Here is a 25,934-nt window from a genome sequence, read left to right on the forward strand (position 1 = left end):
GAGATTTGGGCATTACAGGAGATATGCCAGTTTTGCATTGTGATAGTCAGAGTGCTATCATGTTGGCAAAGAATCCGGTCTTTCATCAGAAGACCAAGCACATAGATGTGAAATATCATTTCATCAGGGAGGTACTGGAAGACAAGCGACTTGAGCTTGTGAAGGTGCATTCTGATGATAATCCTGCAGATTTGCTCACTAAGAGCTTGCCTACAGAGCGGTTTGCACATTGCCGCCACATCATGGGATTAGGATGAGACCACTCTTATTTTATGGTCTTGTATACAGTAACTGTATATTGCTGTAATTTTTATTCTTTTCTTCCCTTCGGCATATTGGCCTTTAGGTGGGAGGTTGTTGGGGTAAAGGCACATTGCCACCCCTTTATTAAAAATATGACACCTATGACTGTCTTAAGACAGTCATAGGGGGAAAAACCTAATCCTAATAAAACCTATGAGTTTGTGGTGTGGCTCATCACTTCACACCCGCATCTTGAGTGTCACTCTCTCTCTCACTCTCTCCCCGTGGTTCTTCTCTTCCTAACCTTCCCCTTCAGCATGTGATTTGGAGACAATAGCACACTTCTTGTGGAGCTTCTCCGCAGCCTAGAGGATCTGGTTGGGCTTCTTAGGATCTCGGCTAGGATGCAAAGGATCCATTGAGTTTTCACCTGGGGGATGGTAGCTGCGCTGACAGACGGGAGGTACGCTTCCTTCATCGAGAATTCACGGGCCTATCCCATTGACGTTGAGTCAAGATATCCTTGAGGCTTCCCATCAGATTTGATGGTTCCCAACTCCCTTGCTGTAGTAGGGCGCAATTTGGGAGACGATTCCAACATCACAGTCTGGCACATCTAGGTAGTCCGATGCACGTGGTCATGGGGGCAGCAGACCCGACCACCCTCGTCAGTATTTGGCTGATATCATCTAGACTTTGTGGGCCATCTGAGAGTGGGGTTTAAAGGACTCTAAGAATAACACCGAGAGACATGAGCATTTTTGCAAGGTTGGCCTGCAAAGATTTTTATATTCTCATGGATCGAGTGATCCGCTGGTTGTATACCCCTCCCTTGGTATTAGCACCCACTTCTATGGTAGCCTAGTGCTTGAGAGGCAGGTTGCAGGACAGCCAGCATCTTTTCATTTCAGTGCCTCATGGATTGCTGAATTTGTACTTTCTCAAAGATTCTAATATTCAGTTCTTTTGCAAAATAAGAAGAAGATTTATAAATCATGTGCAATCTAGCATCTTGTTTTAAAAGGCCACACATAGTGGAAAGTCGTCACAATATCAACAGTCCAATGAGAAGAAACTGCACTCTTCCACTTGCAACAATACAAGTGGAACCATTTCTTCTAGCTGAACGTCAAGATAAAACTTGCAAAATAAGTAAAGGAAATTACATCTATCATGAAAGGTAGGATCTGTTGCAAAACTGAACAGAAAAAGGGAAAATTTTTAATCTGCTCCGTGGGAAGATTCTCTTTTAATGTAGAAGAAAACCACTGCAGGAGAAGAGAGTTTAGATGGACCAAAATACACATCTATAGACCAACTTAAAAGTCCTATCATACTGCAGAGGGAACATTAAAGGGATAAATCTACAGTGTGTTCTAGCGATCCCCTTCTCTAAGGTAAAGTATACAAATGATTGAACCTTTCTCCTTTAAAAGATGTCACCTCTATTATGAAAATTGGTTTGTTACTTCCCCATTTCGATGCACCTTCATGAAGTAATCTAACTTCCTTCAGTTCAACTTTCATGTATTTCAAAATACTTTTTTATCATACCTTTACCTCTTTCAAGCTTGTCCTCTAATCTAACTACCTGCTACTTCTTTAACTTGTTCTTCATTTTTGCAGCTCTCATGCATGGTAATGAAGTAAAGGCAGGAACATAAAAACACACATAGCCATTAAACCAGCTTGAAATTGGTGGTGTTTAGAGACCTGCCTGTAGCTCACGGGGACTCAATACAAGAAACAGCATTCCTAATTCTGCCTTAAGTTCACTTTCCCACAAAACCTGTTGAAAGATAAGTAAGCCATTGTTAGTTTTCCCGCTTCTAAAATCTTAAACTGGTAACTTTATTTGCTAGAACAAAATCTAGTCTCCTTAAATATGTGTTTATGAAACTAGATTCCTTGTCATTAGTTATCTGAAAGAATTGGCTAAACATGAGCAATAGAGAGTACAAACTAATCATGACTATGGAGAAATCCTACATTAGAAAGGATAATACATATAATAAAAGAGCCTTGATAATGAATGAGAAAGAAACAATGATCAGGAAAATAGCACAGGCTTTGTTAAAATGTGGCTAGACAAAAGCTTCCTAGAAGAAAAGCCACATTTTCCATCTCCCGAACACTTGCTGATCAAAGAACACATAAAGCATGTAGAATTTAACAGCTCACAGGATCATGCAAGTCTCCTTTTGGATCTCAACAAAGCCTGTGATCAAATGCAATCGGGTCTTGACAAGCACATCCTTCATTGGCTTGACACTTCAAAATTCTACATCAGCACCATCTTAGAATGGTACTCTTCCTCCAATGAAAGTGTCATTGTCTGAAGCGTTTAGGGAGTAGCTTTTTGCTTTCCAAAATTATTTTGCTTAGGCTTCCTTTGGCTTTGTGTCTTTTTCTGTTCATTGCAGAGGCCATGGCATACGTTCTTGTATGAATGCAAAAGCCTTAATATGGAGGCAATTAAACTTTATGCGATGGTCTACTCGATGTTGAGTATGTGGATGACACAGCAGCATTCCTAGAGGGCTTTCAGCAGAACCTCAATACATGCAAGAATGCCATGGAGAATTTACGTCACGAATCCGGTGCTTCCATCCATTGTAGCACGTGTGTCAGTTTTTGGGTCGGCATTCAAGATCATCAGTGTATGCCAACATGATTAGGCATGCGCATCTATAGAGCTACACTCCAAAGCAGCTCATGATATACTACAAGACCACTGCAGGAATCTGTGACCAAATCTCTTCTCAAGCTGCCTTTGCCAGAGGCATAGAGGGCTTGGCCTGGAATAACTAGCTGTGGGTCCATATTCATCTAGCCCTCATCATCCCTTAGCCACAAAAGCGACTACCTTCTCACCTTGGCCTTGTGGTCTAAAAGGATGGGCACACTATCCTTATCACCTTTCTGTGTCCAAAGAGCCCAAGAAGAGTGAAAGAAATCTCCACCCATTGGGCCTCAACAACATAATTCATCTTCAAGATAGCAAAAGGGACATCATCCCTGCGTAAAAAATCTCCTGAGATGCAAGGCAAAGAGGGATGGATACTAGGTCCCAGATTTTCTTGAACAAGAAGGGTGAGAGTCCATCCTCTCCACGGCATTCTGCTGTGGAAATTGGAATGCCTTCTTCAAGGCCTCGTACTGTTGGGAATTTTTGGTATCCTTCTTTTGTTTATAACACGTTTTGTTGAGACACAGTGTGACACATGGCACATGAAGCACTCTCTGGCACAATCCAACCCCATGGGCATCAATGAACATAGGACTCGTTACGATCTCTCCCAATACCATGAGGGTGGAATCACTTTTGGATTTAGTCAATACTACATAAATTTTTGAGAGAAGGTAACTATTCTCCAAGGTCAGAGCAGAGTGGTTTTGGGGCATGCCACAAGACCAAGCTAGCAAAATCCGTCTTCCTCCTTGGCAATATCAAAGGGGGTTCTAAAGCTGAAAAAGGTCCACGTGCAGCAATTGGTCTACACAAATATTTTGAAAATCTACCACCTCCATTCGGCAAAGATTTTGTATGTAGTTTCTCAAGCGCACATAAGGATTTGAGAAAAATATTACTTTTGGGGTGAAACTTGCAAGGCAGAAGACACACACACAAAGGTAGGACTTTTGTTTTTGGAGATCAGGAGCTCGATAGCTGTGACATCTGCAGTTTTGGTCACTGTTTTTCTCGACTCGGATCTTTGATTTGCAAGCTTGTTGTCAAGTGACACATGCCATGTCAGGAGCCGTGGAAGGATTTCTTGTTATGATGCATTGGGTCTTGTATCCCTTTCTCAAGAGGTGAGTGGTTGGACATCACTAGATGGATCTTTACTTCTACAAATCTTAGGTTCTTTCAAGATTTCAAAAACTGTTGTAATTAGAGTTTATTCCAAATTATCAAGAAGAGATGCTCAAGATGCATTCAAGATCCTGTAGCACAAGGGACTCCATACAAAAAATTCAAGGCAAAACAGTAAAATAATGTCACCCAAAGAAATTCTGTCAGATCATTAGCCTTAAAATAAAGTAGAAAGGTTTTCGAGATAAAAACATTTTAGAGGTATAAAGAGACGATATGCACATGAAAATTTGCATAATTAGAATAATACGGGCTGTACTATATCAAGCTTTCTAACACAAAGTGGAAACAATACTGTGATGACTCACCAGCCATGGAAGGATATCACTTTCAGGATCTTCAAGCTCTCTGTATAATACATTCCTCTTATAGCCATCGTTATTACCACTTTCTTTTCCACTTGTATCTAAGACTTTAGCAGGCCTTATTGCACAGAATGCTTGCCTTATCTGACATTAGACAGAAGTAAATTTTGAGATTAGAAAACAGTATGCAGTGCCATATCCTGAATATCGTATCTTTGATGGCAGAAATCCTTGATGGAGAAGCTTACTTTATATTTATCAATCTTTGAGGCAAAAGCAAGCTCATTGATGGTCGGGTTTCTTCCATGCACCTCTCTGAACTCCTGCAGTATCAGCAGTGCATGCAAAAAATAATTTCCCAACGACTATGTGTCAATTTTTATGTAGCACACTAGTTCTATCTTTCCTTTACTCATGCAAATTGCCGGCTAATTCAAATGAGAAAAAGATTGCCCTAAACAAACTTACAACAAAGTTAGTATATATATATCTACATGAATCCAGGAACATGCCCAAACTCATCTCTAAAAACACAAACATAGTGCAGTTTCAATCTCATGATAGTCACCCATAAGGTTGAAAACCATTAACTCCATCATGCATAGCAGGGACTAGCTACTATGACATCCCCACTGACGTCATCAGTGCCCAACAGTGGGTGTAGACAATAGTATATACATATGCTCTTACACATACAAATCCACACACCCACACATACTTGAGCATCCATTTCTACAAAGTCTTCGTACTGATTTTCTGTCGGCACTCCAGATGTGAAGGGTAGGCTCAGCCATGGCGAAGGCTAGCACTAAAGGAGAAGGCTAGCACTAAAGTTAGTATGGCTAACAAATGATGCGGTAAATAAACAGATTCATGCAACAATTTTCAGGCACGCATTTACCCTACCTTTTTCTTTGAATTATAAAATGATGAAAAGGCTAGATTACTCCAAAACTAAGCCTGTAATGAAGGTAGGAAAAAGATGGATTTTAAGGGGGAAATAGATGGGAGAATAGTAGGGGAAATGTGGGAACTGTGGGGGACTATATAAGTCAACCCAAAAAGGATTGTAAGGTACTTTTTGATGTGACATCTAATCCTATCTACTCTCCCTCCTCCTTCCCGCTACCTGCTGCCTACGCTCACACTCTCTCTCTCTCCCTCTCTCTATCTCTCTATTCCCTCATTCTTCTCTCTCTTCCTCTCTCCTTCCCCTTCTTCTCCCTTCCTTCTGCTATTCTCTCCCCATCTCCAAATCTGCCCCTTCCCCCTTCACTACATTGGTATCAGAGCTCCGCTCTCTAGCACCTTGCTTCCGTTGGCTTCACCAACCCTGCATTATAGCAATCAGTACGTTGAGACGCCTACAGATGCAGCAAGGTACAATCAGCTCGTAGACTGACAGACGCAGCAAGGTACCACCAGCTCGTAGGCTGACAGACGCAAGGCCAACGATACCAGTTGCTACGTGCCTATCTAAGGCTATCCTCCCATATTCCACAAGCCCACGACCAGTCTAGAAAGCCGAGAAGAGTCCACGACATGTTTTCGGAGAGCTCCTCCTCAGCTAGGGTATTCCGGCTCGCCACCTACCTACCTGTGCCTCTAACGGATCCGCCCTTCGTGGCTTGCACCTAACGACGCTCATGCACTGCTCAGCTTTTCGTTGCCCCCTTTTCCTTTGCAGTCATCCCGTAAAGAAGCAGCCCTGCAAACCCAGCAGGCCCAAGCTACAAGTCGTCGTCCCTGGCATCTCGACCTCGGTGGCATCTTGCTCGTGGCATCGCCGTCCGTGAGCATCTCAGTCACTCCAGCGCTCCTATGCCTTTGCCTTGCTCCGCTTGGCCGCCATGCTTCTGTTGCCCTTCAGCTATCACCCAGATGGGTAAGAACATTGGGCAACAGATCACTACCGCCATCAGTATGCACGATAAGGGTAAGCAGCCCGCACCCCAGCACGGGGATCAGTCGGATAGCCAGGGTGATTTTCCTGACCCACACAGGGGATTTATGGCTGATGGCCGTCGCACTTATGATGTTGGTTCTATGCATGCACCCCAGCATGGGGATTATGTTGATTCTGGTGATGCCTTGCCCGTGCCGCCGAGCACTTCTCTTATTGATTCCAGGCCTCCATTTGGCTCGCATATTTCATTGGCTGAGCCGTCCATTTTGGGCCAGCCCATTGGCACATTTTTGCCAACGGCGAGCATGCCTGGATTGGGTGTTGGGTTTCAGGGCAGTTGGGAGAGGGGCCAGTCCTCTTCTCAACCTTTTTCTATGCCACCCACCCACCGAGATGTTTATAACAGGCAGACTCAGCAGGGATTGCATGCTTCGATGACACCTCCTGTTAATACATTCAGTCAGACTCAGCCTGCGTATCAGGGAGGTAATGCTTTCAGTCAGACGCACTTTATGCATCAGGGGAGTGGTTCTCCTAACCAGCATGATGCTGGAAGTGGGCAGCATGTAAACATGGATGATATGCTTTCAGATGCCTTACGTTCATATAGGGCTTTGCCTGAGGATGTTCGTAATGAGATGCCCTTTTCACAGTATGTGAGCTTCAAGCGTGAGTATGCTGGTAGTCACTATAGGAATAACGCAACCAAATATGTGAAAGATAAAATCTCTGTGCATAAGTTTAAGGGTGACACTCGCACTCCCAATGAGTTGGAGGAGTGGCTCACGAAGCTTGAAGATTATTTCCACTTCTACCCTAAGAATGATGAGGAGAGGATCATTTTTGCTAGCATGCATTTACAGGATTATGCACATACATGGTGGCGTTACATGCGAGAGTAACCTCAGAGGCCTACCACCTGGAAACAGTTCAAGGAGCTTATGGTCACGACCTTCGTCTCGGCCCTGATCCTTGAACAGTACCTTGCTGAATTCTATGCACTGTCACAAACAGGTACGGTCCAGGAGTACTTGCAGCCTTTTTGGAGACTTTCTTTGTTTGTACAGGATATTTCTGAGAAAGGGAAGTTGCTGCGTTTTATACAAGGCTTAGATCCCTCTCTAGCTGCTGATGTGAGAGCTCACAATCCTCTAACCATTGAGCGAGCAGCCCAGCTTGCTGAGGTGTTTGAGCCAAAATATGCTGGCAAGTACAAGCATGTGTCACATAGCTTCTATGGTACTGCTTATGATGCTGACAGGAAGACAAATTCTGCTGATTGGATTGATAAGAAACCAGCAGCTGCTTCCTTCCCACGATATCCAACGGTTTCTGAAGTAAGATGCCACATGCAAAGCCATACAGGCCCATGGATGCAAAGACAGGTGTCAAACCCAGTGCTGGTTTTGGCAAATCAGAAGTTAAACAACATTCCAGAGCCATAATGGACAGTAGGAAGAGGGCAAATTTATGCTTTAGGTGTGGAGAGAAATGGACACCTGAGCACCGAGATGTGTGCAAAATGAAGAATGTCAGCTCAGCCAAACTCAGCATGACAATTGAATTATTTGATGATGATGAAGTGGCTGATGTAGCAGACCCCCATGATGTCTCTCATGAGGAATTGACAGGAGTTCATGATGCAGATGAGTCTCCTGACACAGATGCCACAAAGGGGACTGCTTTTCCTTTTGATCCGGGTGGGGCTATTGAGCAAACCACTCATGTGATGCATGAGATTGATATTTAGCCTACATGTAGCAGGAAAGGCCGTAAGCCAACACTCTCTGTGTTGGAGCATCAACCTACAATGCCTTTTCCTGTCAGAGGTGATGCTAATGGTAATGTTCCTGTGGATGATGAACAGATTTATTGGGATGCCCAGTCTACACTGTATACCATCTCACTACATGCCTTGATGGGTGCCAAAAGTGCTGACACAATCAGGTTGAAGGGAATGATTAATGGCAGATCTGTCCATGTATTGGTAGACAGTGGTAGCACTCACAGTTTCATTAATTGTAGAACATTGCAAAGATTGGGATTAGTTGCTACAGAGATAGACCATGGTCTGAAAGTGGAGATCGCGAATGGACAGCACATGATCAGCAGACATTGTTGCCAGGATGCCAGGATCAAGTTTTCTGATCATTATGAGTTTGCAGGTGATCTTTTGGCATTGGATATGGGACCCATAGATGCTGTCCTGGGTTGTGATTGGCTGAAATCCCTGGGGAAAATCAGTATAGATTTGAATGCTTTATCTCTTGAGTTTTGCCACAAGGGTAGAACTGTTACATTGCAGGGCATTGTGAATCAGAAATTGCAGGTCATTTCAGCAAGGCAACTAGCTAGGGAGCTTAAGAACGAAAGTGCCATTTATGCATTGAATGTCTCTGTACCTCAGGAGGGTGGTATTCCCCATGTGGATAATTGTGAAATGCAGAAATTGCTCTTAGAATTTGGGGATGTGTTTGCTGATATGCCATCTCAGTTGCCCCCAAAAAGAGATGTTGATCATGCCATAGTCCTGGAACATGGTAGTAAACCAATAAACAAGGCCCCGTACCGACTCTCTAAGGTTGAACGGGAAGAAGTGGCAACACAGGTGCGAGATTTTCTTGAGAAAAACTTCCTTGCTCATAGCACCTCGCCATTTGCATCTCCAGTACTCCTGGTGAAAAAGAAGGATGGCTCTTTTCATATGTGCATTGATTACAGAGAATTGAATAAGACCACCATTAAGAACAGGTTTCCTATTCCCAGGATTGATGACCTGCTGGATGAACTCAAGGGTGCTCAGTATTTCACGAAGATTGATTTGAGGTCAGGTTACCATCAGATCAGGATGAAAGAGGGTGATGAGCATAAGACTGCCTTTCGTACAGAAAGAGGATTATATGAGTTCAAGGTGATGCCTTTTGGTTTGACTAATGCACCAGCCACCTTCCAGGCACTCATGAACAAAATCTTACACCACCTTCTTTTCAAATGTGTGCTGGTATTTTTCGATGACATTCTCATTTATAGTAAGGATGCACAGGAACACATTGACCATGTCCGACAAGTGCTAGAAATCTTGAGGATGCATCAGCTTTATGTCAAGGCCAGCAAGTGCACATTTATGGCAGAGGAGGTTGAATATCTTGGTCATGTTGTAAGCAGGCACGGAATCAGGGTAGACCCAGCTAAGGTGAAATGCATTAAGGAGTGGCCGCAACCACAAAATACCACGCAGCTCAGAGGTTTCTTGGGTCTTGCTTCTTTTTACAGGAGATTCATTAGGCACTCCGCCAAAAGGGCTGCCCCTCTCACTGATTTGCTGAAAAAGGATGCCTTCCAATGGTCAGAAGCAGCACAACTCAGCTTTGATAACCTCAAGGATGCCCTTAGCAATGCACCTGTATTGGTGTGCCCTGATTTCTCACGGTCTTTCATTATTGAGACGGATGCCAGTGGCAAAGGTTTAGGGGCTGTCCTAAAACAAGAGCATGGTGTGATTGCTTTTGAGAGCATGAAGTTTAATGCCAGAGAAATGAATTATCATGTTTAGGATCAAGAGATGCTGGCAATCTTGCATGCTTTTGCAAAATGGCACCACTACCTGTACGGTAGCAAGATTAAGGTCAAAACGGATCATAGGACACTCAAGTACTTCTTAACGCAGCCTAATTTATCCATGAAGCAGAAGAGATGGCTGGCTGCAGTTCAGTCCTATGATTTTGACATTGAATATAGAAAGGGGAAAGAGAATGTGGTTGCTGATGCCTTGTCTAGGATGTGGTCATGCAAACTGTCTGCCATTTCCACGCTTCATCAGGAGTGGATACTTGGGATTCAGGAGGAATACATGCAAAATTCTGATGCAGCTCCTATTTTTGTGGAGTTACAGAGTCCGTCCAGCCAAGGACATGTTCGATTTCAGCTCCGCAACGGACTGTTATGGTGCAGGGACAGAATTTATCTTGTGCCAGACTCCAAGTACAGGTTGATGGTATTACAGGAAATGCACTCATCCCCTATGTCAGGGCATACGGGTATCACAAAAACATATGAAAAAGTAAAGGAGAGCTTTATTTGGGATGGTTTGTGGCGAGATGTGGTTAAGTTTGTCAGTGAATGTTTGCCCTGCCAACAAAATAAAGTGGACAGCCGGTTACCCGCAGGCCTTCTGCAACCGCTACCCATTCCTGAAGGCAAATGGACTCACATTGCCATGGACTTCATTACAGGCTTGCCTTCTATAGATAAGGGTTGGGATAGCATATTTGTGGTGGTTGACAGGATGACTAAGCAGGCCCATTTCATACTGACTAGGACTCGGTACTCCGCTTCACAGGTTGCCTGGCAATTCATTGAGTATGTGTTCAAGCACCATGGTTTTCCTTAGGAGATTGTCAGTGACAGGGATGCTAAATTTATGGGTCACTTTTGGCAAGAGTTATTCACTGCAGTTGGTACTTCCCTTGCGCCTAGTACTGCTTATCATCCACAGACGGATGGACAATCAGAGACGGTGAACAAGTGGTTGGAGGAGTATCTAAGGCATTACTGTCATGACATGCAGAAGTCTTGGGACAAATGGTTAGCATTGGCTGAATTTTGCTACAACAGCACCAAACACCTTTCTATTGGCATGAGTCCATTGGAGGCTATGTATGGATGCAAAGTGGGAATGCCTTCCAGGGTTGCAGACTTGGCTGTGAAAAATCAGCAAGCAAGGAATGATTTGGAGAGTATGGATGCCCTTCTGCAGTTGGCTAAGAGGAATATGCAGGATGCCCAAGCCAAGCAGAAGAAGTATGCGGATGAACAAAGGAGGTACTTATCTTTTGAAGAAGGGGATTATGTGCATTTACGTCTCCATAAGAATCGATATTCCTCGCTGAAAGGTAATACCAACACAAAGCTTGCCCACAGGTATTATGGCCCCTACAAAATCATCCGCAAAGTTGGGCAGGTAGCATATCAGTTGGAACTACCCAGTACCTCCAAGATCCATAATGTTTTCCATGTATCCTTGCTGAAACCACATGTCGGACAGCATGTCCAGGTTCTTCTTGAGTTGCCTCCTATGGATGAAGAGGGCCACATAATCTATGTGCCGGAGCAAATCAAGGGCTTTAGAGATCGTGTACTCAGGAACAAAGCCTACACATAATACCTCATCAAATGGAAAGGTTTAACGGAAGATTAGAATTCTTGGCAACCTGAGAGCATTGTGCAGGACTACCCCTATCTCCTACAGAGCTGATCAGTTTCTGTTGTATCCTTCTCATCCAGGGCAGCCTCTTGGAAATTTTGAGGGCAAAATTCTTTGGGAAGGGATGGCTGTAATGAAGGTGGGAAAAAGATGGATTTTAAGGGGGAAATAGATGGGAGAATAGTAGGGGAAATGCGGGAACTGTGGGGGACTATATAAGTCAACCCAAAAAGGATTGTAAGGTACTTTTTGATGTGACATCTAATCCTATCTACTCTCCCTCCTCCTTCCTGCTACTTGCTGCCTACGCTCACACTCTCTCTCTCTCCCTCTCTCTATCTCTCTATTCCCTCATTCTTCTCTCTCTTCCTCTCTCCTTCCCCTTCTTCTCCCTTCCTTCTGCTATTCTCTCCCCATCTCCAAATCTGCCCCTTCCCCCTTCACTACAAAGCCTCAAGGCACAAACAACTCATACAGAATCTTCACTTCCGTAGGGTAATGACAGTTATATTTATTGAAAAGATCATCTTAGGATCCAACATGTAAATAATAAAGACGCACATGGTGACAAAAGGAGGGATATATGTCTTAAGTGATATGGCTATAAAAACTTGTACTACAGGAGGGCTTGTGACATCCACAAGGCCTTCCACAACAATCAAGGTGGAGAATCTTCAAAAATTAACAATAGTAAGCGTGCCAAAGTCTTGTATCTATTAGATCCACATGAGACTGGTTTTGCGGCCCAAATGTAGCTGAAGACCAATGCATTTTAATGCTTTCTCCACAAGGTGTTTAGGCAGAGTGCTCTAGAAATTTTATGCAAAAAGGGATATGGGCATAGCAGCTACCTTTGCTGATGGTGGATTTCACCCCATGGTTGCAACCACAGGTACGCACATAATTACACACATAGGATAGTGGAATATTGGGCTGACAAGGTACCATTGGAGGATATCCAAGTGGGGATATGGGGCTGCCCATGACGGCTGAGCATTATGACATTGGGAACCGTTGGGGTCATCTTCTTCAGCCATCCCTGGCGAGCACACAAAAACATTCTCCAACTTTATTCCGGATTACCGGTGTTCAGCTTGGGAGCTCCCCCTTTGTCTTGCTTATTATTTTCCGTCCCCTCCTTTGTCTATGGCTGTTTCTGCATCTTTTGCAATGTGATTCTGCATATGCACTTCCCTATCTCCGTTGGGGGTTGTCCCTCAACACCTTGGCATTCCCGAACTCAAGAGTAACCTTCTCCTCCAAAGGCCAGAACAGCTTCATCAATATAAGTGCAAGCTGCTGAGCTGGAGATACATCAACCCCAACCTAGAAGCCAAGATAGCCAGTGGAAGTGCATCTGGGAAGGCAAACGAAACCTCTGTCAACACCCCAATCGGAGTATCCTGCACAGCACCTGCTAGGTAGAACCTGTCAATGGATGTGGCAATAGTAGTCAAGTTGTGCTCTGAATGTGATTGATGTATCTCTGCAAGCTCAGTATCTAACAGCTCCTCCTCCTGCTCTTGCCTAATCGGAAGACGTAGTACCAATATCCCTTAACTAGTAGCTTACAAGAACTAGCCCATAGCCTCAACTAGAAAATAAAAAAAGATATGGAGCAAGGGGGCATCCATGTCTAACTGATCTGGATAGATGGAATGCAGGGCTCATCCTCCACATAACACCATCCTACTTGCTGAATGAGAATACGCATGAGATCCATCTGTCACTGAAACCAAGTCTGCTCATGGTGCAGTCAACTCTGTTTTGGTCTTCTCAAAATCCTGAAGTAGGACTGCGATATCCTGTTGACTCGCATGTGCCTAGTGTGTGGCCTCCCAAAAAGTGAACACATTGTCCAAGATGCAATGATCCTGGACAAAGCCTGTTTGTGTAGCTCGGATGATGTCGCAAAGAAGGGGTCTAAGGCACAGAGCCAAAGTCTTAGCCAAGGTCTTGTAGGCAGTCCCGAGAAGTGTAACTGGTTTCTCATTCCTAAGAACTGTCCTGTCTCCCACTTTCAGGATTATACTAATAAGACCTGTACACATGGGCTCACCTAAAGATCCGAGCTGAAGAGCCTTGTCCCGCAAGTCATCTTCGAATGCAGATAGCAACTTTCTTGCTGACCTACGCATCATGACATAAGAACTGTCCTGTCTCCAACTTTCAGGATGAGACTAATAAGACCTGTACACATGGGCTCACCACAAGATGTGGTTTGAAGATATCCCACAAGGTCCTACAAAAAAAGGCTACAAGCCATCCTCTCTTGAGCATCTATCCTTGGGAAGCTCTCGCAGTGCATCTGTAACCTCCTGAATAGATCAAATATACGGCACATCTTGTTTGAAACGACTTGCAAAACATGATCCCAAACACCCTCCCTTTGACTACTATCTCATCTGTCACTAGATCTGCTATTTCGAGACTAAAATAGAACTCAAATGTAATCTCCATGAGATGACGAGGGACTGCCTGTCATACTCCCGCATCCCCTCTTAAGTCTCCACATGCTATCAGAAATCGCTCTAAAGAACTCTCTGGAGCATCTGTCACCCTTTTGTGTGAGTAGAAGCCCAATTGAGCTCTCCTATCCTGCAACTTCTCCAGCCTCTCCTGTGCTGCAAATAGTTGACCCCTAAGGAAAAGCAAGTCCAGGAAACTCTGTATCAAGCCCTGCAATATGGTTACCTCATCACTGTCTGCTCCCTCTCTTTGTATGTGCTTTGCTTTCTCACCTTTTGCTTTTACTGGCATGCAGCACTGACTCTCTCTCTAGAGCCCGCTCCACCCAGGCTAACTATCCAAGCCCCTCTGGTCTGTCCTCTAGGAGCCAGATATCTTGAAGCTCGTGCACAAACTCCATCAGAAAGCCTGTGACTCTAACAGTACCAGTTCCCCCCAGTCTAGATGTCAAAATAGCCTGAATCAACACTGGGTCATGGTCCAAAAGAACAAAGGCTGATAGAATACCCACCTGCCCTCCCCTAGCATGGCACCACTGATGATATAGTATCTATCTAATCTGGATAAGCAAATTGAGCCATGAAAGACGCCTGACTGAGAGAAGTATAGATTGTGTCCCAAATGAGAGAAGTCCTCCATCGTGAAGACCAACATGGACCAAGAGACGGTCCCTCTCTCTCTCTCTCTCTCTCTCTCTCTCTCTCTCTCTCTCTCTCTGATAGTCCTCCCTGATCTTATCTTCAGCGAATTCAACCATCTTGAAATCTCCTACAACAATCCAAGTGTTCGTGGCAGACACTATGGATAACGCCAGTTTGTGTCCTCTGCATCTTAGCAATCTTGCATCAATATGCCCTAAAGTTCATACCTCACACCCGTGTGATCTGAAACCACTTGAAGTGGAGTGCAAGATATGACCTTTCCTAGTAGAAACTATGGATCCTAGATACTCCTCTGACTCATAGGTACGAAAACTGGGATAGAGTGACGAGGCTATTTGGACTACTACCAGGGAGTGAAGCCCATCCTGCAGTAATCCTGGAACTGAGACCTCCTGAGACTGTGGCATGAGAGGAGCACCTCTTATCTCTGGCTCTCGCTGTGAAGAAAGAAGGCCACCACTGAGACTTTGCATAGAATCTTCTGGTGAAGGAGCCTCTTGGAATTGAAGCAAGAGATGTGATCTCTGTCTCCTGCAGAGTAGTGGCAACTTTGAACTCGTAGGAGATGCTGGGAATTGTGTGATCAAGGGCTTGTCTTATGATCATGTGTGTGTGTGTGTGTGTGTGTGTGTGTGTGTGTAGCGCACTAAGTGCTATGATGTGTCTAGACTATGGCATAAGTGATGATGTAATGCAAAGGTCCCCACTTGGGGAGGTGCCTTAGATTTAGGAGTCCCTATGATATAGGGCTGATTGCCTATGATGTAGGAGAGGTGCCTATGATCTAGGCCACCCTCTCTCCCACTCTATAAAAGAGAGGATTTCCTCTCAAACTACAATTTTGCTCTTGGTTCCCACACTCTCTTCCATGATGTCCTCCTTCTCTCCCACTCCCCAACAGGAAACTGTCTCTCTGTAACAGTCTTACGTCTCTACCATCTCTGTCTCTGTTTTGTCTCTACCTGGCTCGATGCTCTCCATGAAGGGGACTGATATAATTGGAGTGGCATTTTTGTCCTCCATTGTAAGGCTTACACCAACTTGAGGATGAGGAGCTGCTGCTGGGAAAGGGCAAAGACAGATGAAAGGAAAGAAACAAACCTTCCAAGCTAATTGAGAGACAAAGTCATCAATTGAGCTCGTGAGTAGCACTCAAGAACAATGAGCCTCGGCCTACAATCAAGCGCTCCTCATCGCTTTATCACCTGTCTAGACTCACAAGCTTATAAAGCTTTAGCTCGCAACGCTCTTGAGGAAGAGACCTACAAATCAGTTAAAAGCATTACAAAGAAGCTTTAAACATCTACATGTCAGAAACAATAAGGCATCCAGGAACTCCTGACATCGCCAAACTTTAATACAGCATGTCTCGGGCTAGTATTAAAATACAACTCTAATCAATTCAAATCAGATGCACCCAATCCATTGCATTTGTAAAGAAACAAAAACTCATCCTCCATTAATAAATGAATTGAAGTAAAGACAGATGTATGTACTTGAAACCAGATAAGCACTCAAATGTGGAAACAAAATCACTCACATCTTTGCATTCTAGAATGAATGACACAGTCTTCTGAATAGATTTTCCAACCACCCAAATGCGTTGAAATTTCTTTGCAGCAGCTGACATTCTCTGCAAAAATAAATCAAAGCTCAGGCGAAGGCATCTATCATAAATAAGATTGTTACATTTATTCAGACTACAAGCAGGAAAGTTTATAAGTTTATGAAGTCAAACAACATGCCTTGACATCAATCAAAAGACGATGACATTCAGTAAAAAGATTACATACCTCACGGATCCAGAAAAAAGAATATGTAGAAAATTTTGTTTCATGTGATATATCGAACCTTTCTGTGCTCTTTAGGAGTCCCAATGCTCCCTCCTGTTAAGGACAGTATCAGATAAGTATATTCAATATAATTCATGCAATAGTCATAAGATATGTTAAAGAATTAGTTGTAAAATGATCCTGTAAAGCAGAAAAAGTGAAATATGGTGTGTGTGTGTGTGGGGGGGGGGGATTAGACATCCAAAGTTTAGTGTTGGGACAAAGGATCCTATTTTGTGGAGCATTTGAATAGCATTAGTGTTGAAGTAAGATGCATGCATTATCAGATCAGAGCTAAACCTTCCCTAAAGAAAATCAGTCCTGCCAAGCCTAATGAAGCCCATCAATATGTGATGTGCACACATACACTTTTTTTTGTAAGCAGCAGCATGCACAAACGTGCGCGCGCGCACTTTTTTTTTTGGGCAAACTGAAAAAAAAACCATTTCATTAAGAAGAATGTACATTCATAGCATCCGAAAGTGAGACAACTACTACTCAAGACTAGAAACACTGATAGAAACACACACACACACACACGCTTTTTTTTTGGGGTGAAATCCATGTATGCTTATATTACAAAAAGCAGTCCTCAAAGAGAAGACATGCAATTACAATATCATCAGATCTCATTGTAAGACAAGTAAGGAGAGTAATCTATCTGATGAACAGAGAGGCAATCACACACACACACACACACACACACAGCCTGTCCTAACAAAGCATGACTTTCCCTACAATGCTGAGACTGATCAACCACCCCTCAGTCTGTAAACCAACCTGAGGGGGCACATATCTTGGGCCTTTGCAGGCCCTGCCTGTCACGTGACAGGCAACCAGTGGACCAGGCTGTCCTGCCCCTGCCCCAACCTGATTTAGGCCATTTCTCTGGCCCATACCTTGATTTAGTCTGCCGCCAATCAGACCCTGCTGTTCCACCTCTGTTCAGGCCCTTTTCTTGCTCCAGAAGCCCTGCTATAGCTCTGTAGAAGCTCTTGCAGGTAGCCATGTAACACCCCCGTCATCCATACAATGGGTATGTCTTATAGACATCAATACAATCTAATAAGAGAGACTATGATTCTCATTGGATGTGGCTTGTAAAAGATGACCAAGAATTATGTTTAAACATGCAAAATAAAGGAGATATTAGTCCCTCTATTAAATTATATCACGACTGAGAGAGCGGAATTAGGAAGCCCTGTATGGGTTGAAGTGGTTGATTTTCCAGATTACATGAGAACAGAGCTTCCAGGTTTAGCCATGACATTGGGACCACAGATCTTGTTTTAAGGGCCAATCAATACCATTCAGAAATAGCATGGATTTGCACCTTTTTATTCAAAGTGCATTGAGAAATACTATGGATTTCGATTTTACTACCCATTCCTCGTGCATATCATCAAGATAATAAGTCGTCATCATGCTTGGTGACATAAAGAGTTCTCCTTTTAGGATTGTTATAATCACCAAGCCTGATAAGATGAGTATGAATCTTGGCATGCCATGCTCAAACCTTATTGTGCAGGCAACATGTACCTTAGTTTTACATCCTTTGAATTCAAAACTAGGAGGTTGAGTGACATACACCTCCTCTTCCAGGTCTCAATGAAGGAAATCAATTTGGATCTGATTGCGACCTGGTCCTGATCACTAATGTGCACCGTACAGCTCCAGGTGCCTGTGTGGCAAATCCGTACTGCTGACATCATCCCTCGTGCTGAGATACCCACGCAATTCTGCTCCCTCATGTTCCAGAGAATCTTGTAGCAGCCCTGCATCAAACCTGACCTTCAAGGGAGCTCTTCCTTGCCAGGTATCTCTCTTTGCTGTCCACATGGCAGCCCATGTGGCAGCCCCATATCCGCTCTTTTGCCTGTAATTGTGCTGCCCAATGGCCCATATAGCAGCCAGTATGCGGCCCATGTGGCAGCCCTAATATTAACCCTAAGTACACCTTCCCCATGCTCTCCTCGTATGGGGGCTCACAAATGGGGGGGGTGACATAAAGGACTGATAAGACACTCGACCAGCCAAAATGAAGGCAGTTCTGCCAAATATGGCGACTATCAACAAATAAAGTTTCCCCTTGTCTGGAAAATGGCAGCGACCAGCTAAGAGTACCAGCGGGATTAGTTGTAATGGTGATGGACCTTGTGGCTGATGTTATGGCTCCCAATGCTTCTGCGAGCAGCAAGGCTAAGCCTGCTCCAAGATTGCGACAGCAGCAAATGTGTTAGCTGGATGAATACACCCCAAAATGTGGCAACAATGCAGGCTGTGTCTGGTACTTTTCCAATGATAAAAGCATCAGCAGACATGAAGGAGCAGTTTAAATGAGACCTTATGCCCTGCTCATATGGGGTTTCAGTGTAATCCACACCTGCAAAGGGGTGATTGGTCGATTCAGACATGGTAAGCAAGCATACGAGCTGTGTTTTTGTTTTTTTGTGGAGATATTGCAATGGGAATGTGGCAGCCCCATATCCGCTCTTTTGTCTGTGATTGTGCTGCCCATATGGCAGCCAGTATAATGCCCATGTGGCAGCCTTAATATTAACCCTAAGTATACCTTCCCCATGCTCTCCTCATATGGGGGCTCACAGATGGGGAGGTGACTTTTCCAACATAAAGGACTGATAAGACACTCAATCAGCCAAATAAAGTTTCCCCTTCTCTAGAAAATGGCAGTGACCAGCTAAGAGTAGCGGCGGGATTTAGTTGTAATGGCGATGGAACTTGTAGCGGATGTTACGGCTCCCAATGCTTCTGCAAGCAGCAAGGCTAAGCCTGCTCCAAAATGGCGACAGCAGCAAATGTGCTAGCTGGATGAATACACCCCAAAATGTGGCAACAATGCAGGCTGTGTCTTCATAGTTGCCAGGAGTTTCTGAAACGGGAGGTTTCAAACCGGTTTCATACGTTTGAAACGGGTTTCGAAAAATGAATGAAACGGGTTTCATTCGGAATGTGAAAATATGTGCATTCATACCTAGGGTATGCATCATGCCATATACAAAAATGTGCAAATAAAGATTGTAAGTGACTCCATAGTGCATACATGATACAAAAAACATACATATCAAGTATAAGCACCATACATACTGAATCCTCATCATACAAAAAGCTAGTCATCAATGATCATACATTATACATATTAGAGTACTCAATGATCATCTTCACACATACATACTGAATGATCATACATATTGATAATTGAATCTTGATCATACTTACTGAAATTTGAATACTAATAATAATAATAACTACAGTCATCAATGAACCTCCCAAGACCTCCATGGTGATGGACCATGAAGGTAAAAAGGTCAAACTACAACTGGAATTCAAAGTACTGTCTATCAATAATAAGTCACAAATCAAAAGTCAAGCCTCATCATCAATGTCAGCATCTTCCTCCTCACCCAAATCCATGTCCTCATCAGCCTCCTCCTCACTGCTACTGGAACTCCCAGAAGACTCATAAAAAGCATCCTCATGAGATGCAGGTGCAATTGAAGTACTGGCACCAGCTGCCTGGGAGGATCGGGTGTGGTGAGATGAAGCCGTGATCTCCTCGTACAACATGGCGTAGATATCCCCCTCCTCAAGTGGAATCACGGCATCTCCTTGCACTTTGTGATGTCGATTTTGTAGGGATTCACCTGCCGAGGCTCAATGGGGTAGTTCGTTTGCTCGAGCAATCGTAGATTGCAATGGCAAAAGACCAACCTCTCCAATTGCACAGTGGACAATCTGTTCCTCTTCTTGGTATGGAGTAAGGCCCATGTACTCCAGTTTCTCTCACAAGGTCCAGAGCTACAGTCTTGTGAGAGAACTCGCATCGCTATGCGTCTCTAAAACAAAACAAGAGACATTCTCAGACTTTACAGTTTAGTGGCAGCTTCCAATTGCTGAGCTATACCCACATGTTTTCAAGTAATAAGAAAGTATTGCCTCTAGGGTTAAGTATTACCAAGTGGGATGCCTCAATGCCATATTTTTCCCACCAAGAAACTGCTGCTAGCTGAGTCTCCTCTCTTTGTGCATTGCGTGATCCAAAAACACCGCTTCGGTTGCGGAAAAGAAGACGCTCATCCTCCAACTTCAAAAGCAGATCATCATCATCTCCCACAATCTTGCTCATATAAGCTGACCACCCATCCTCTAATTCTCTATCGAGATATTGCTGCTCATTCCTCCATAGAGGATGAAGGATATGAGCAACAGTATGGATTGGCCTACTAAACCAATCCCAACACGTGTTCCAGATCTCCTTAAGGTCTTCAATCCTTAATAAGAAATTATGAATCAAAGGCAAAACCAATAATGTTTAGAAAAAATGAAAACATAGATTAAAAGGAATTCTAAGCATGCCACTTTGCTAATTGGAAAAATGCTAAACTTCAAAGGATGACTCATGAGTACGGGATACCTGTCTGCAGATAGGTGAGTACACGCATCAAGGGTTTCCCCCACTTTGTCCATGAACTCATAGAGAAGCCCAATGGTGCTCCCCTCCATATCTGTCAATCGGAGAACACTGTACATGGGGTTCATTATCTTCACTAGAGCTGCAGCCTCCTCCCACCATGCATCTCTCATGACCATGTGGCTGAAACCAATTGCTTTGGGCTCATTCCTATCCCCCCATTGCTGCCAATCACGGGAAACAACTGTACGCAGCAAGCCATGCCGCACTTGAACAACCCTCTCCAACATTATGAACATATAAGCAAACCGTAAAAGGTCGAGGTCACTATTTTCCCTGAACATGCTCAAGACCTTGGGTCTTTTGGTTACAAAATTTACCAAGCTCAAAGCTTTAGAAAATATATGAGAAACCCAAGGCAACTTTGCCATGTCCTCAATGGCAAGATCCAAACTATAAGAAGCACATGGTGTCCAAACAATAGTGGGAAACTCATCCTCAAGCATCCTTCCCATGGACACACAATTGGAGCCATTATCTGTGATCACCTGCACCACATTTGCTACACCAATCTCAAAAATAGTTGTGCGCAAATGAGACCATATATATGCACCTATCACCACTGTCCCTGAAGCTGATGCATCTATAGCACGAAGGAACATAGTTCCTTTGCAAGAGGAAACTAGAATGTTGTAGACATTTCTTTTCCTCACATCTGACCAGCCCATCTGACCAGCCATCACATAGCAAGGTGCAACCATACTTCTGCCATGTTCCCTTCAGAGGCTCTAGCTCTCTCATCAATGCTTCTTTCTCATGGCGAAGCTCTTTTGTACGCAATGTCTCATAGCTCGGACCCTCCCACTCACACCCAATACGCGAGATAGCTCGCATAGTAGACTTCCAATGAGCGGTTCGAGTAATATTGAAAGACAATGCACATTGCACAAACAACTTTGTTACCTCTCTAGTTGCCTCCTTCATAGCTGCCTTTTGCATGGCTGCCTTCATATCTCCTCGCTTAAACAAGGTAAGGGCACTGCTTTTAGCTGTGGGCGTGGAGCCTGAAGACTGCGACATCTGCAAAATGTCATTCTCCTCCCTCATTGATGCTGGAATATCTGAGATATTTAATTCAAGCTCATCCCATGCATTGACTCTATCAATTGGAATCCCTAGCATTTTAGCTAAGCCCTTTGTTCGAGAAAAGTGAACCTGCAATCTCTGAAATGTCCCATGATGCGGCTCAGCACAAAAGTTGCAGGTCCACTTGCCTGTGCCACTCTTATCATAGTGTGCACCAAAGGAATTGAAGGTGACATTGCTCCACAACGCACTACCTTTTCGAGGCATCTTCTTACTTGCAAAAAGCGATGTAGAACAGCAAAAGCAATTGCAGCTTTCCAGCCTACATCATGCATGCAAGATGAGCAGATGAATCAAGAGAGGAGCGTTAGAACTTAGATTTCAGGAACATCAGAAAGTTCAAAGAGCAGATTTCAGCCTGCATGAAAGGATGCAGCGCCAAATTCAAGAAGAAGGGTAGACTGTAGAAAGGACGATTGAATGCACATTGGGGATGATTGGGGGCACAAACCTCGAGAATGAGCAAGAGGGAGCGTACGGGCTGCACAGACGGAGCTATGGGAGTACGGAGTGCACGGGTACGGCGAAATGCGTGAAATCACGATTTTGCCCTCTTTTGAACCCTACCCCAAAATTGGGGCTTTATGAAACGCGTTTCATACGTATGAAACGTTTCATACGGGTTTCATACAAGTATGAAACGCGTTTCATATGCAACTATGTGTCTTGTACTTTTCCAATGATAAAAGCATCAGCAGACATGAAGGAGCAGTTTAAATGAGATCTTATGCCCTGCTCATATGGGGTTTCAGTGTAATCCACACCTGCAAAGGGGTGATTGGTCGATTCAGACATGGTAAGCAAGCATACAAACTGTGTTTTTGTTTTTTTGTGGAGATATTGCAATGGGAATGTGTAGTTCTCAAAAAGCCTCTTCTTTTCACGACTTGAGTATAGACATGAACATTTATCTTTAGACAGTTGATAAGCTCAACTAAACATATAAGTGTGCAAGAAATTTTAACTATTTAGTTCAGCAAGAAGCATGCGTATATATATGTACCCATAGTACCTGACAAAGTTCCTGATAAGAGAGCCCTCGACCAAGAAACTGTTTTGCAACAGAGCCAACTAGAGGTAAGTTGGCAGCTATCATCTTCCTTTTTGCTGCTCGCCCTTTTCCAATCCTTCAGGAATAACACGAACAAAACTGTGAATTAGCCCCTTCTGCACAAAGTAACATACCGTTTTGAAGGCTCTTAGATTACCTTTCATTCGAAGCACACTGACCAGGTTAAACCCTAGGATGAATCACTCACTTGGTAACCTAAAGCAGACTGAAGCACATACAATCCATACTCTTTAAGTTCTACATTTGCGTAAATTACATTAAAGATCTATGTTGTTTGCATCAAGCTCATGGGACCCCCTGCCTTATGAGCCAGGACACTGGGGTTAAGGATCCAGGTGTGAGGAAAACCAGCGCAAACCGCTTTGTTAAATAGCTTTGCTAAGATCGGGGCTAGGGTAATAAGTCCATATGCAATGTACTCGGTGCATAGCCTCTCATGATCTTGGGCTAGTCCATTGTGTAGCTACATTCCCAGATTTTGTCATCAAGGACCCCGAGTCCTAAAGAGGGAAGGAATGCTACATTCCAGTTGGAATGTAACGAGCTTGGATGAATCCATTGACAACACTTTTCACAAACATTGTGAAATATTTGATGTACATAGAGGTACATACTTATTTAAACCAAAGCTTGTTTCTATGCTATGGCTTGCAACTGCTGTGTGGTCAAAAAAGAAGTACATGCATTAAGAGACGACATTTGGTAAGATGTCAAATGGTGGGAATAACTAGTTTCTAGGGGTGACTCCAATGGATTCTTCACAAGTTGTAGAGGTGACAAGTCTCTAGGGGTGACTCCAATGGATTCTTCTTCAAATAACTAGTTTCTAGGGGTGACTCCAACGGATTCTCTTCACAAGTTGTAGTGGATCACGCCTTCTGGGTGCTACAGAGGCTGGGTGAAGATGTGCTCTCGCAGGCCCATGATGGTTACAGCTGGTCGTGTGTTGTGCTTGGGTACACAGTTACTGTAACAGCACATGTCTCAGCAGTTTTCTACAGCTTGAGTTGATTCCCCAAGAAAGATAAAGCACAACAACATGGGACACTGCTTCTCTTCCAAAAGCTCAAGAAGATCAGCACACTGCAATTGGACAAACTTATTGGACCCGACCATAGATAGAATATCGTAAACGTGAATCTTGTAGGACCAGATGCAGCAGGAATTCTCAGGCATTTGGCAGCAGCAATACCTCCACTAGTGCAGCACCACAGGAGCAAAGAGCAAGAACCAAGTGATCCCTATTGTAATTTCAGTGGAAGGGGCAAACACATCATCTACATGATGCAGAGCACATCCTATGCACACTAGGGTAGATTATTTTATGCCCATCTGTGAGCATTACTCAAGGACAATGGCTTCAGTTGCATCATGAGGACACCAGCCACAGGGCATTCATTCAGCAAGCCTGAATTGGCCAACTAGGTCAGCCCCGATCTACCAAGTCGACCTGGATCAGCCGGCCAACTGACCAGGGGCCAAAGTACAGCAGGAGATTGCACCTGGTTTAGTTTACCAGGGTTTTGGCCAGACCAAGCTCTTCGTCTAGCCTCTAAGTAGGGCCTCTCCAGGGCATTGTAGAGCATCTTACTAGCCTTTCACACATAGGCCTCAGCCCTCCACTCATAGTAAGAAATCTTAGTGGAGCAATGGAGCAACCCAAAAGCACGAGAATACTGGTCAGTACAGGTGTTTTCCCTCTCTGTCCCTACGCTCCAATGTCTTCGGATGCTTATGTCTACATTTCTGCATCAAAGATCAACAACATAATGCATGTTTGTTAACATACGTTTTGAATCCATATCTAAGACTCAATATCCAAATAATTCCAAACGCAATTCATGAACCACGAATAGACTTAGTGCTCAGCTCGGATAAAGTTAAGCGACAATTAAGGCCAACATACATATATAACTGGTCAGTGGCTTTGCACTTCATGAACGGTTTGGGGGTGCTAGATGAAGGCAACAATGACATTCCACAAAGAAGTTCAGTGCTATGATCACTCATGAGCAGGGTTTCAACTTTCAATTCAAAAATAAGTTGGAGGAAATCATTAGGAGCAAGAATAACATAAATCTAAGAGAAACAATCAACCAAGAACCATCAATTTTATTTTTCCAATGTTTGGCCACTTGTTTCACAAGCAAATTCAAAAAGAAAACATCAAAAACAGCAATGCACCAAATCAAACACAACCAAGCAAATACCTTGCGTAAAGACGGCAAAGAGAGCATCCGATGCAGTCCGCCCATTCTTGGTCTGTTGGAACTCGTCCAAGCTTTCTTGTTAATTCTGCCTTGATATTCTGAAGATGAAGTAGATCCTACACGCAACAAAACAACAATTGACATATGCCGATTAATGTACAGGATCTACAGTGTCCTGCTTTGTTTGAACTCATTCTGTCTTTATAGTCACTAAAACCACGCCAGAAGTTTGGTATATTCCAATTAATGCATGGAATCAAAAAGGTTCCTCCTGTGCCTTTCCATTGACCTGGCCAAATGAAGCTTTGGTCGTTTATCGACTTGAAATATCAGATAAGAGAAAGAGATTATTTTTAAGGTTGAGAGGAGGGAGGGTAAAAAAGAGCATCATCGATGCCAGAGGTCGACTGCATAATGTAGAAGACTTTGAGCAAACGATCCACGCATCTTTAGTGTATTTTTTTTCTCGAAAACGTTTTTCCCTACCAGACAAAACGATTTGAAAACTTACACAGCGAAGTGTTAGTTTTCCAGAGAAAACGATTTGATAAGTAGCAGGAAAATTCATTACCAAGAAAAC

General features: G+C 43.7%; 1 protein-coding gene and 1 pseudogene across 1 annotated transcript in view; both read right to left on the reverse strand.

The window, feature by feature from the left end:
• LOC147904002 (uncharacterized) overlaps nucleotides 1-25,934 on the reverse strand; it is a 44,845-nt gene that overhangs the window by 17,832 nt on the left and 1,079 nt on the right. The window contains exons 3-8 of the mRNA XM_087372859.1: nucleotides 25,355-25,470; nucleotides 23,085-23,199; nucleotides 16,459-16,551; nucleotides 16,206-16,298; nucleotides 4,674-4,748; nucleotides 4,429-4,569 (exon numbers count right to left, since the gene is read on the reverse strand). Of these exons, the coding sequence (XP_087228985.1) occupies nucleotides 4,429-4,569; nucleotides 4,674-4,748; nucleotides 16,206-16,298; nucleotides 16,459-16,551; nucleotides 23,085-23,199; nucleotides 25,355-25,470 (633 nt within the window). The remainder of the gene's footprint in view (nucleotides 1-4,428; nucleotides 4,570-4,673; nucleotides 4,749-16,205; nucleotides 16,299-16,458; nucleotides 16,552-23,084; nucleotides 23,200-25,354; nucleotides 25,471-25,934) is intronic.
• Nucleotides 19,882-22,279, reverse strand: LOC147904003 (uncharacterized; annotated as a pseudogene).

Source organism: Dipteris shenzhenensis, chromosome 3 (genome assembly GCF_047967505.1).
Source record: "Dipteris shenzhenensis isolate YYH24624 ecotype China chromosome 3, Dip_SZ_1.0, whole genome shotgun sequence".
NCBI lineage: Eukaryota > Viridiplantae > Streptophyta > Polypodiopsida > Gleicheniales > Dipteridaceae > Dipteris > Dipteris shenzhenensis.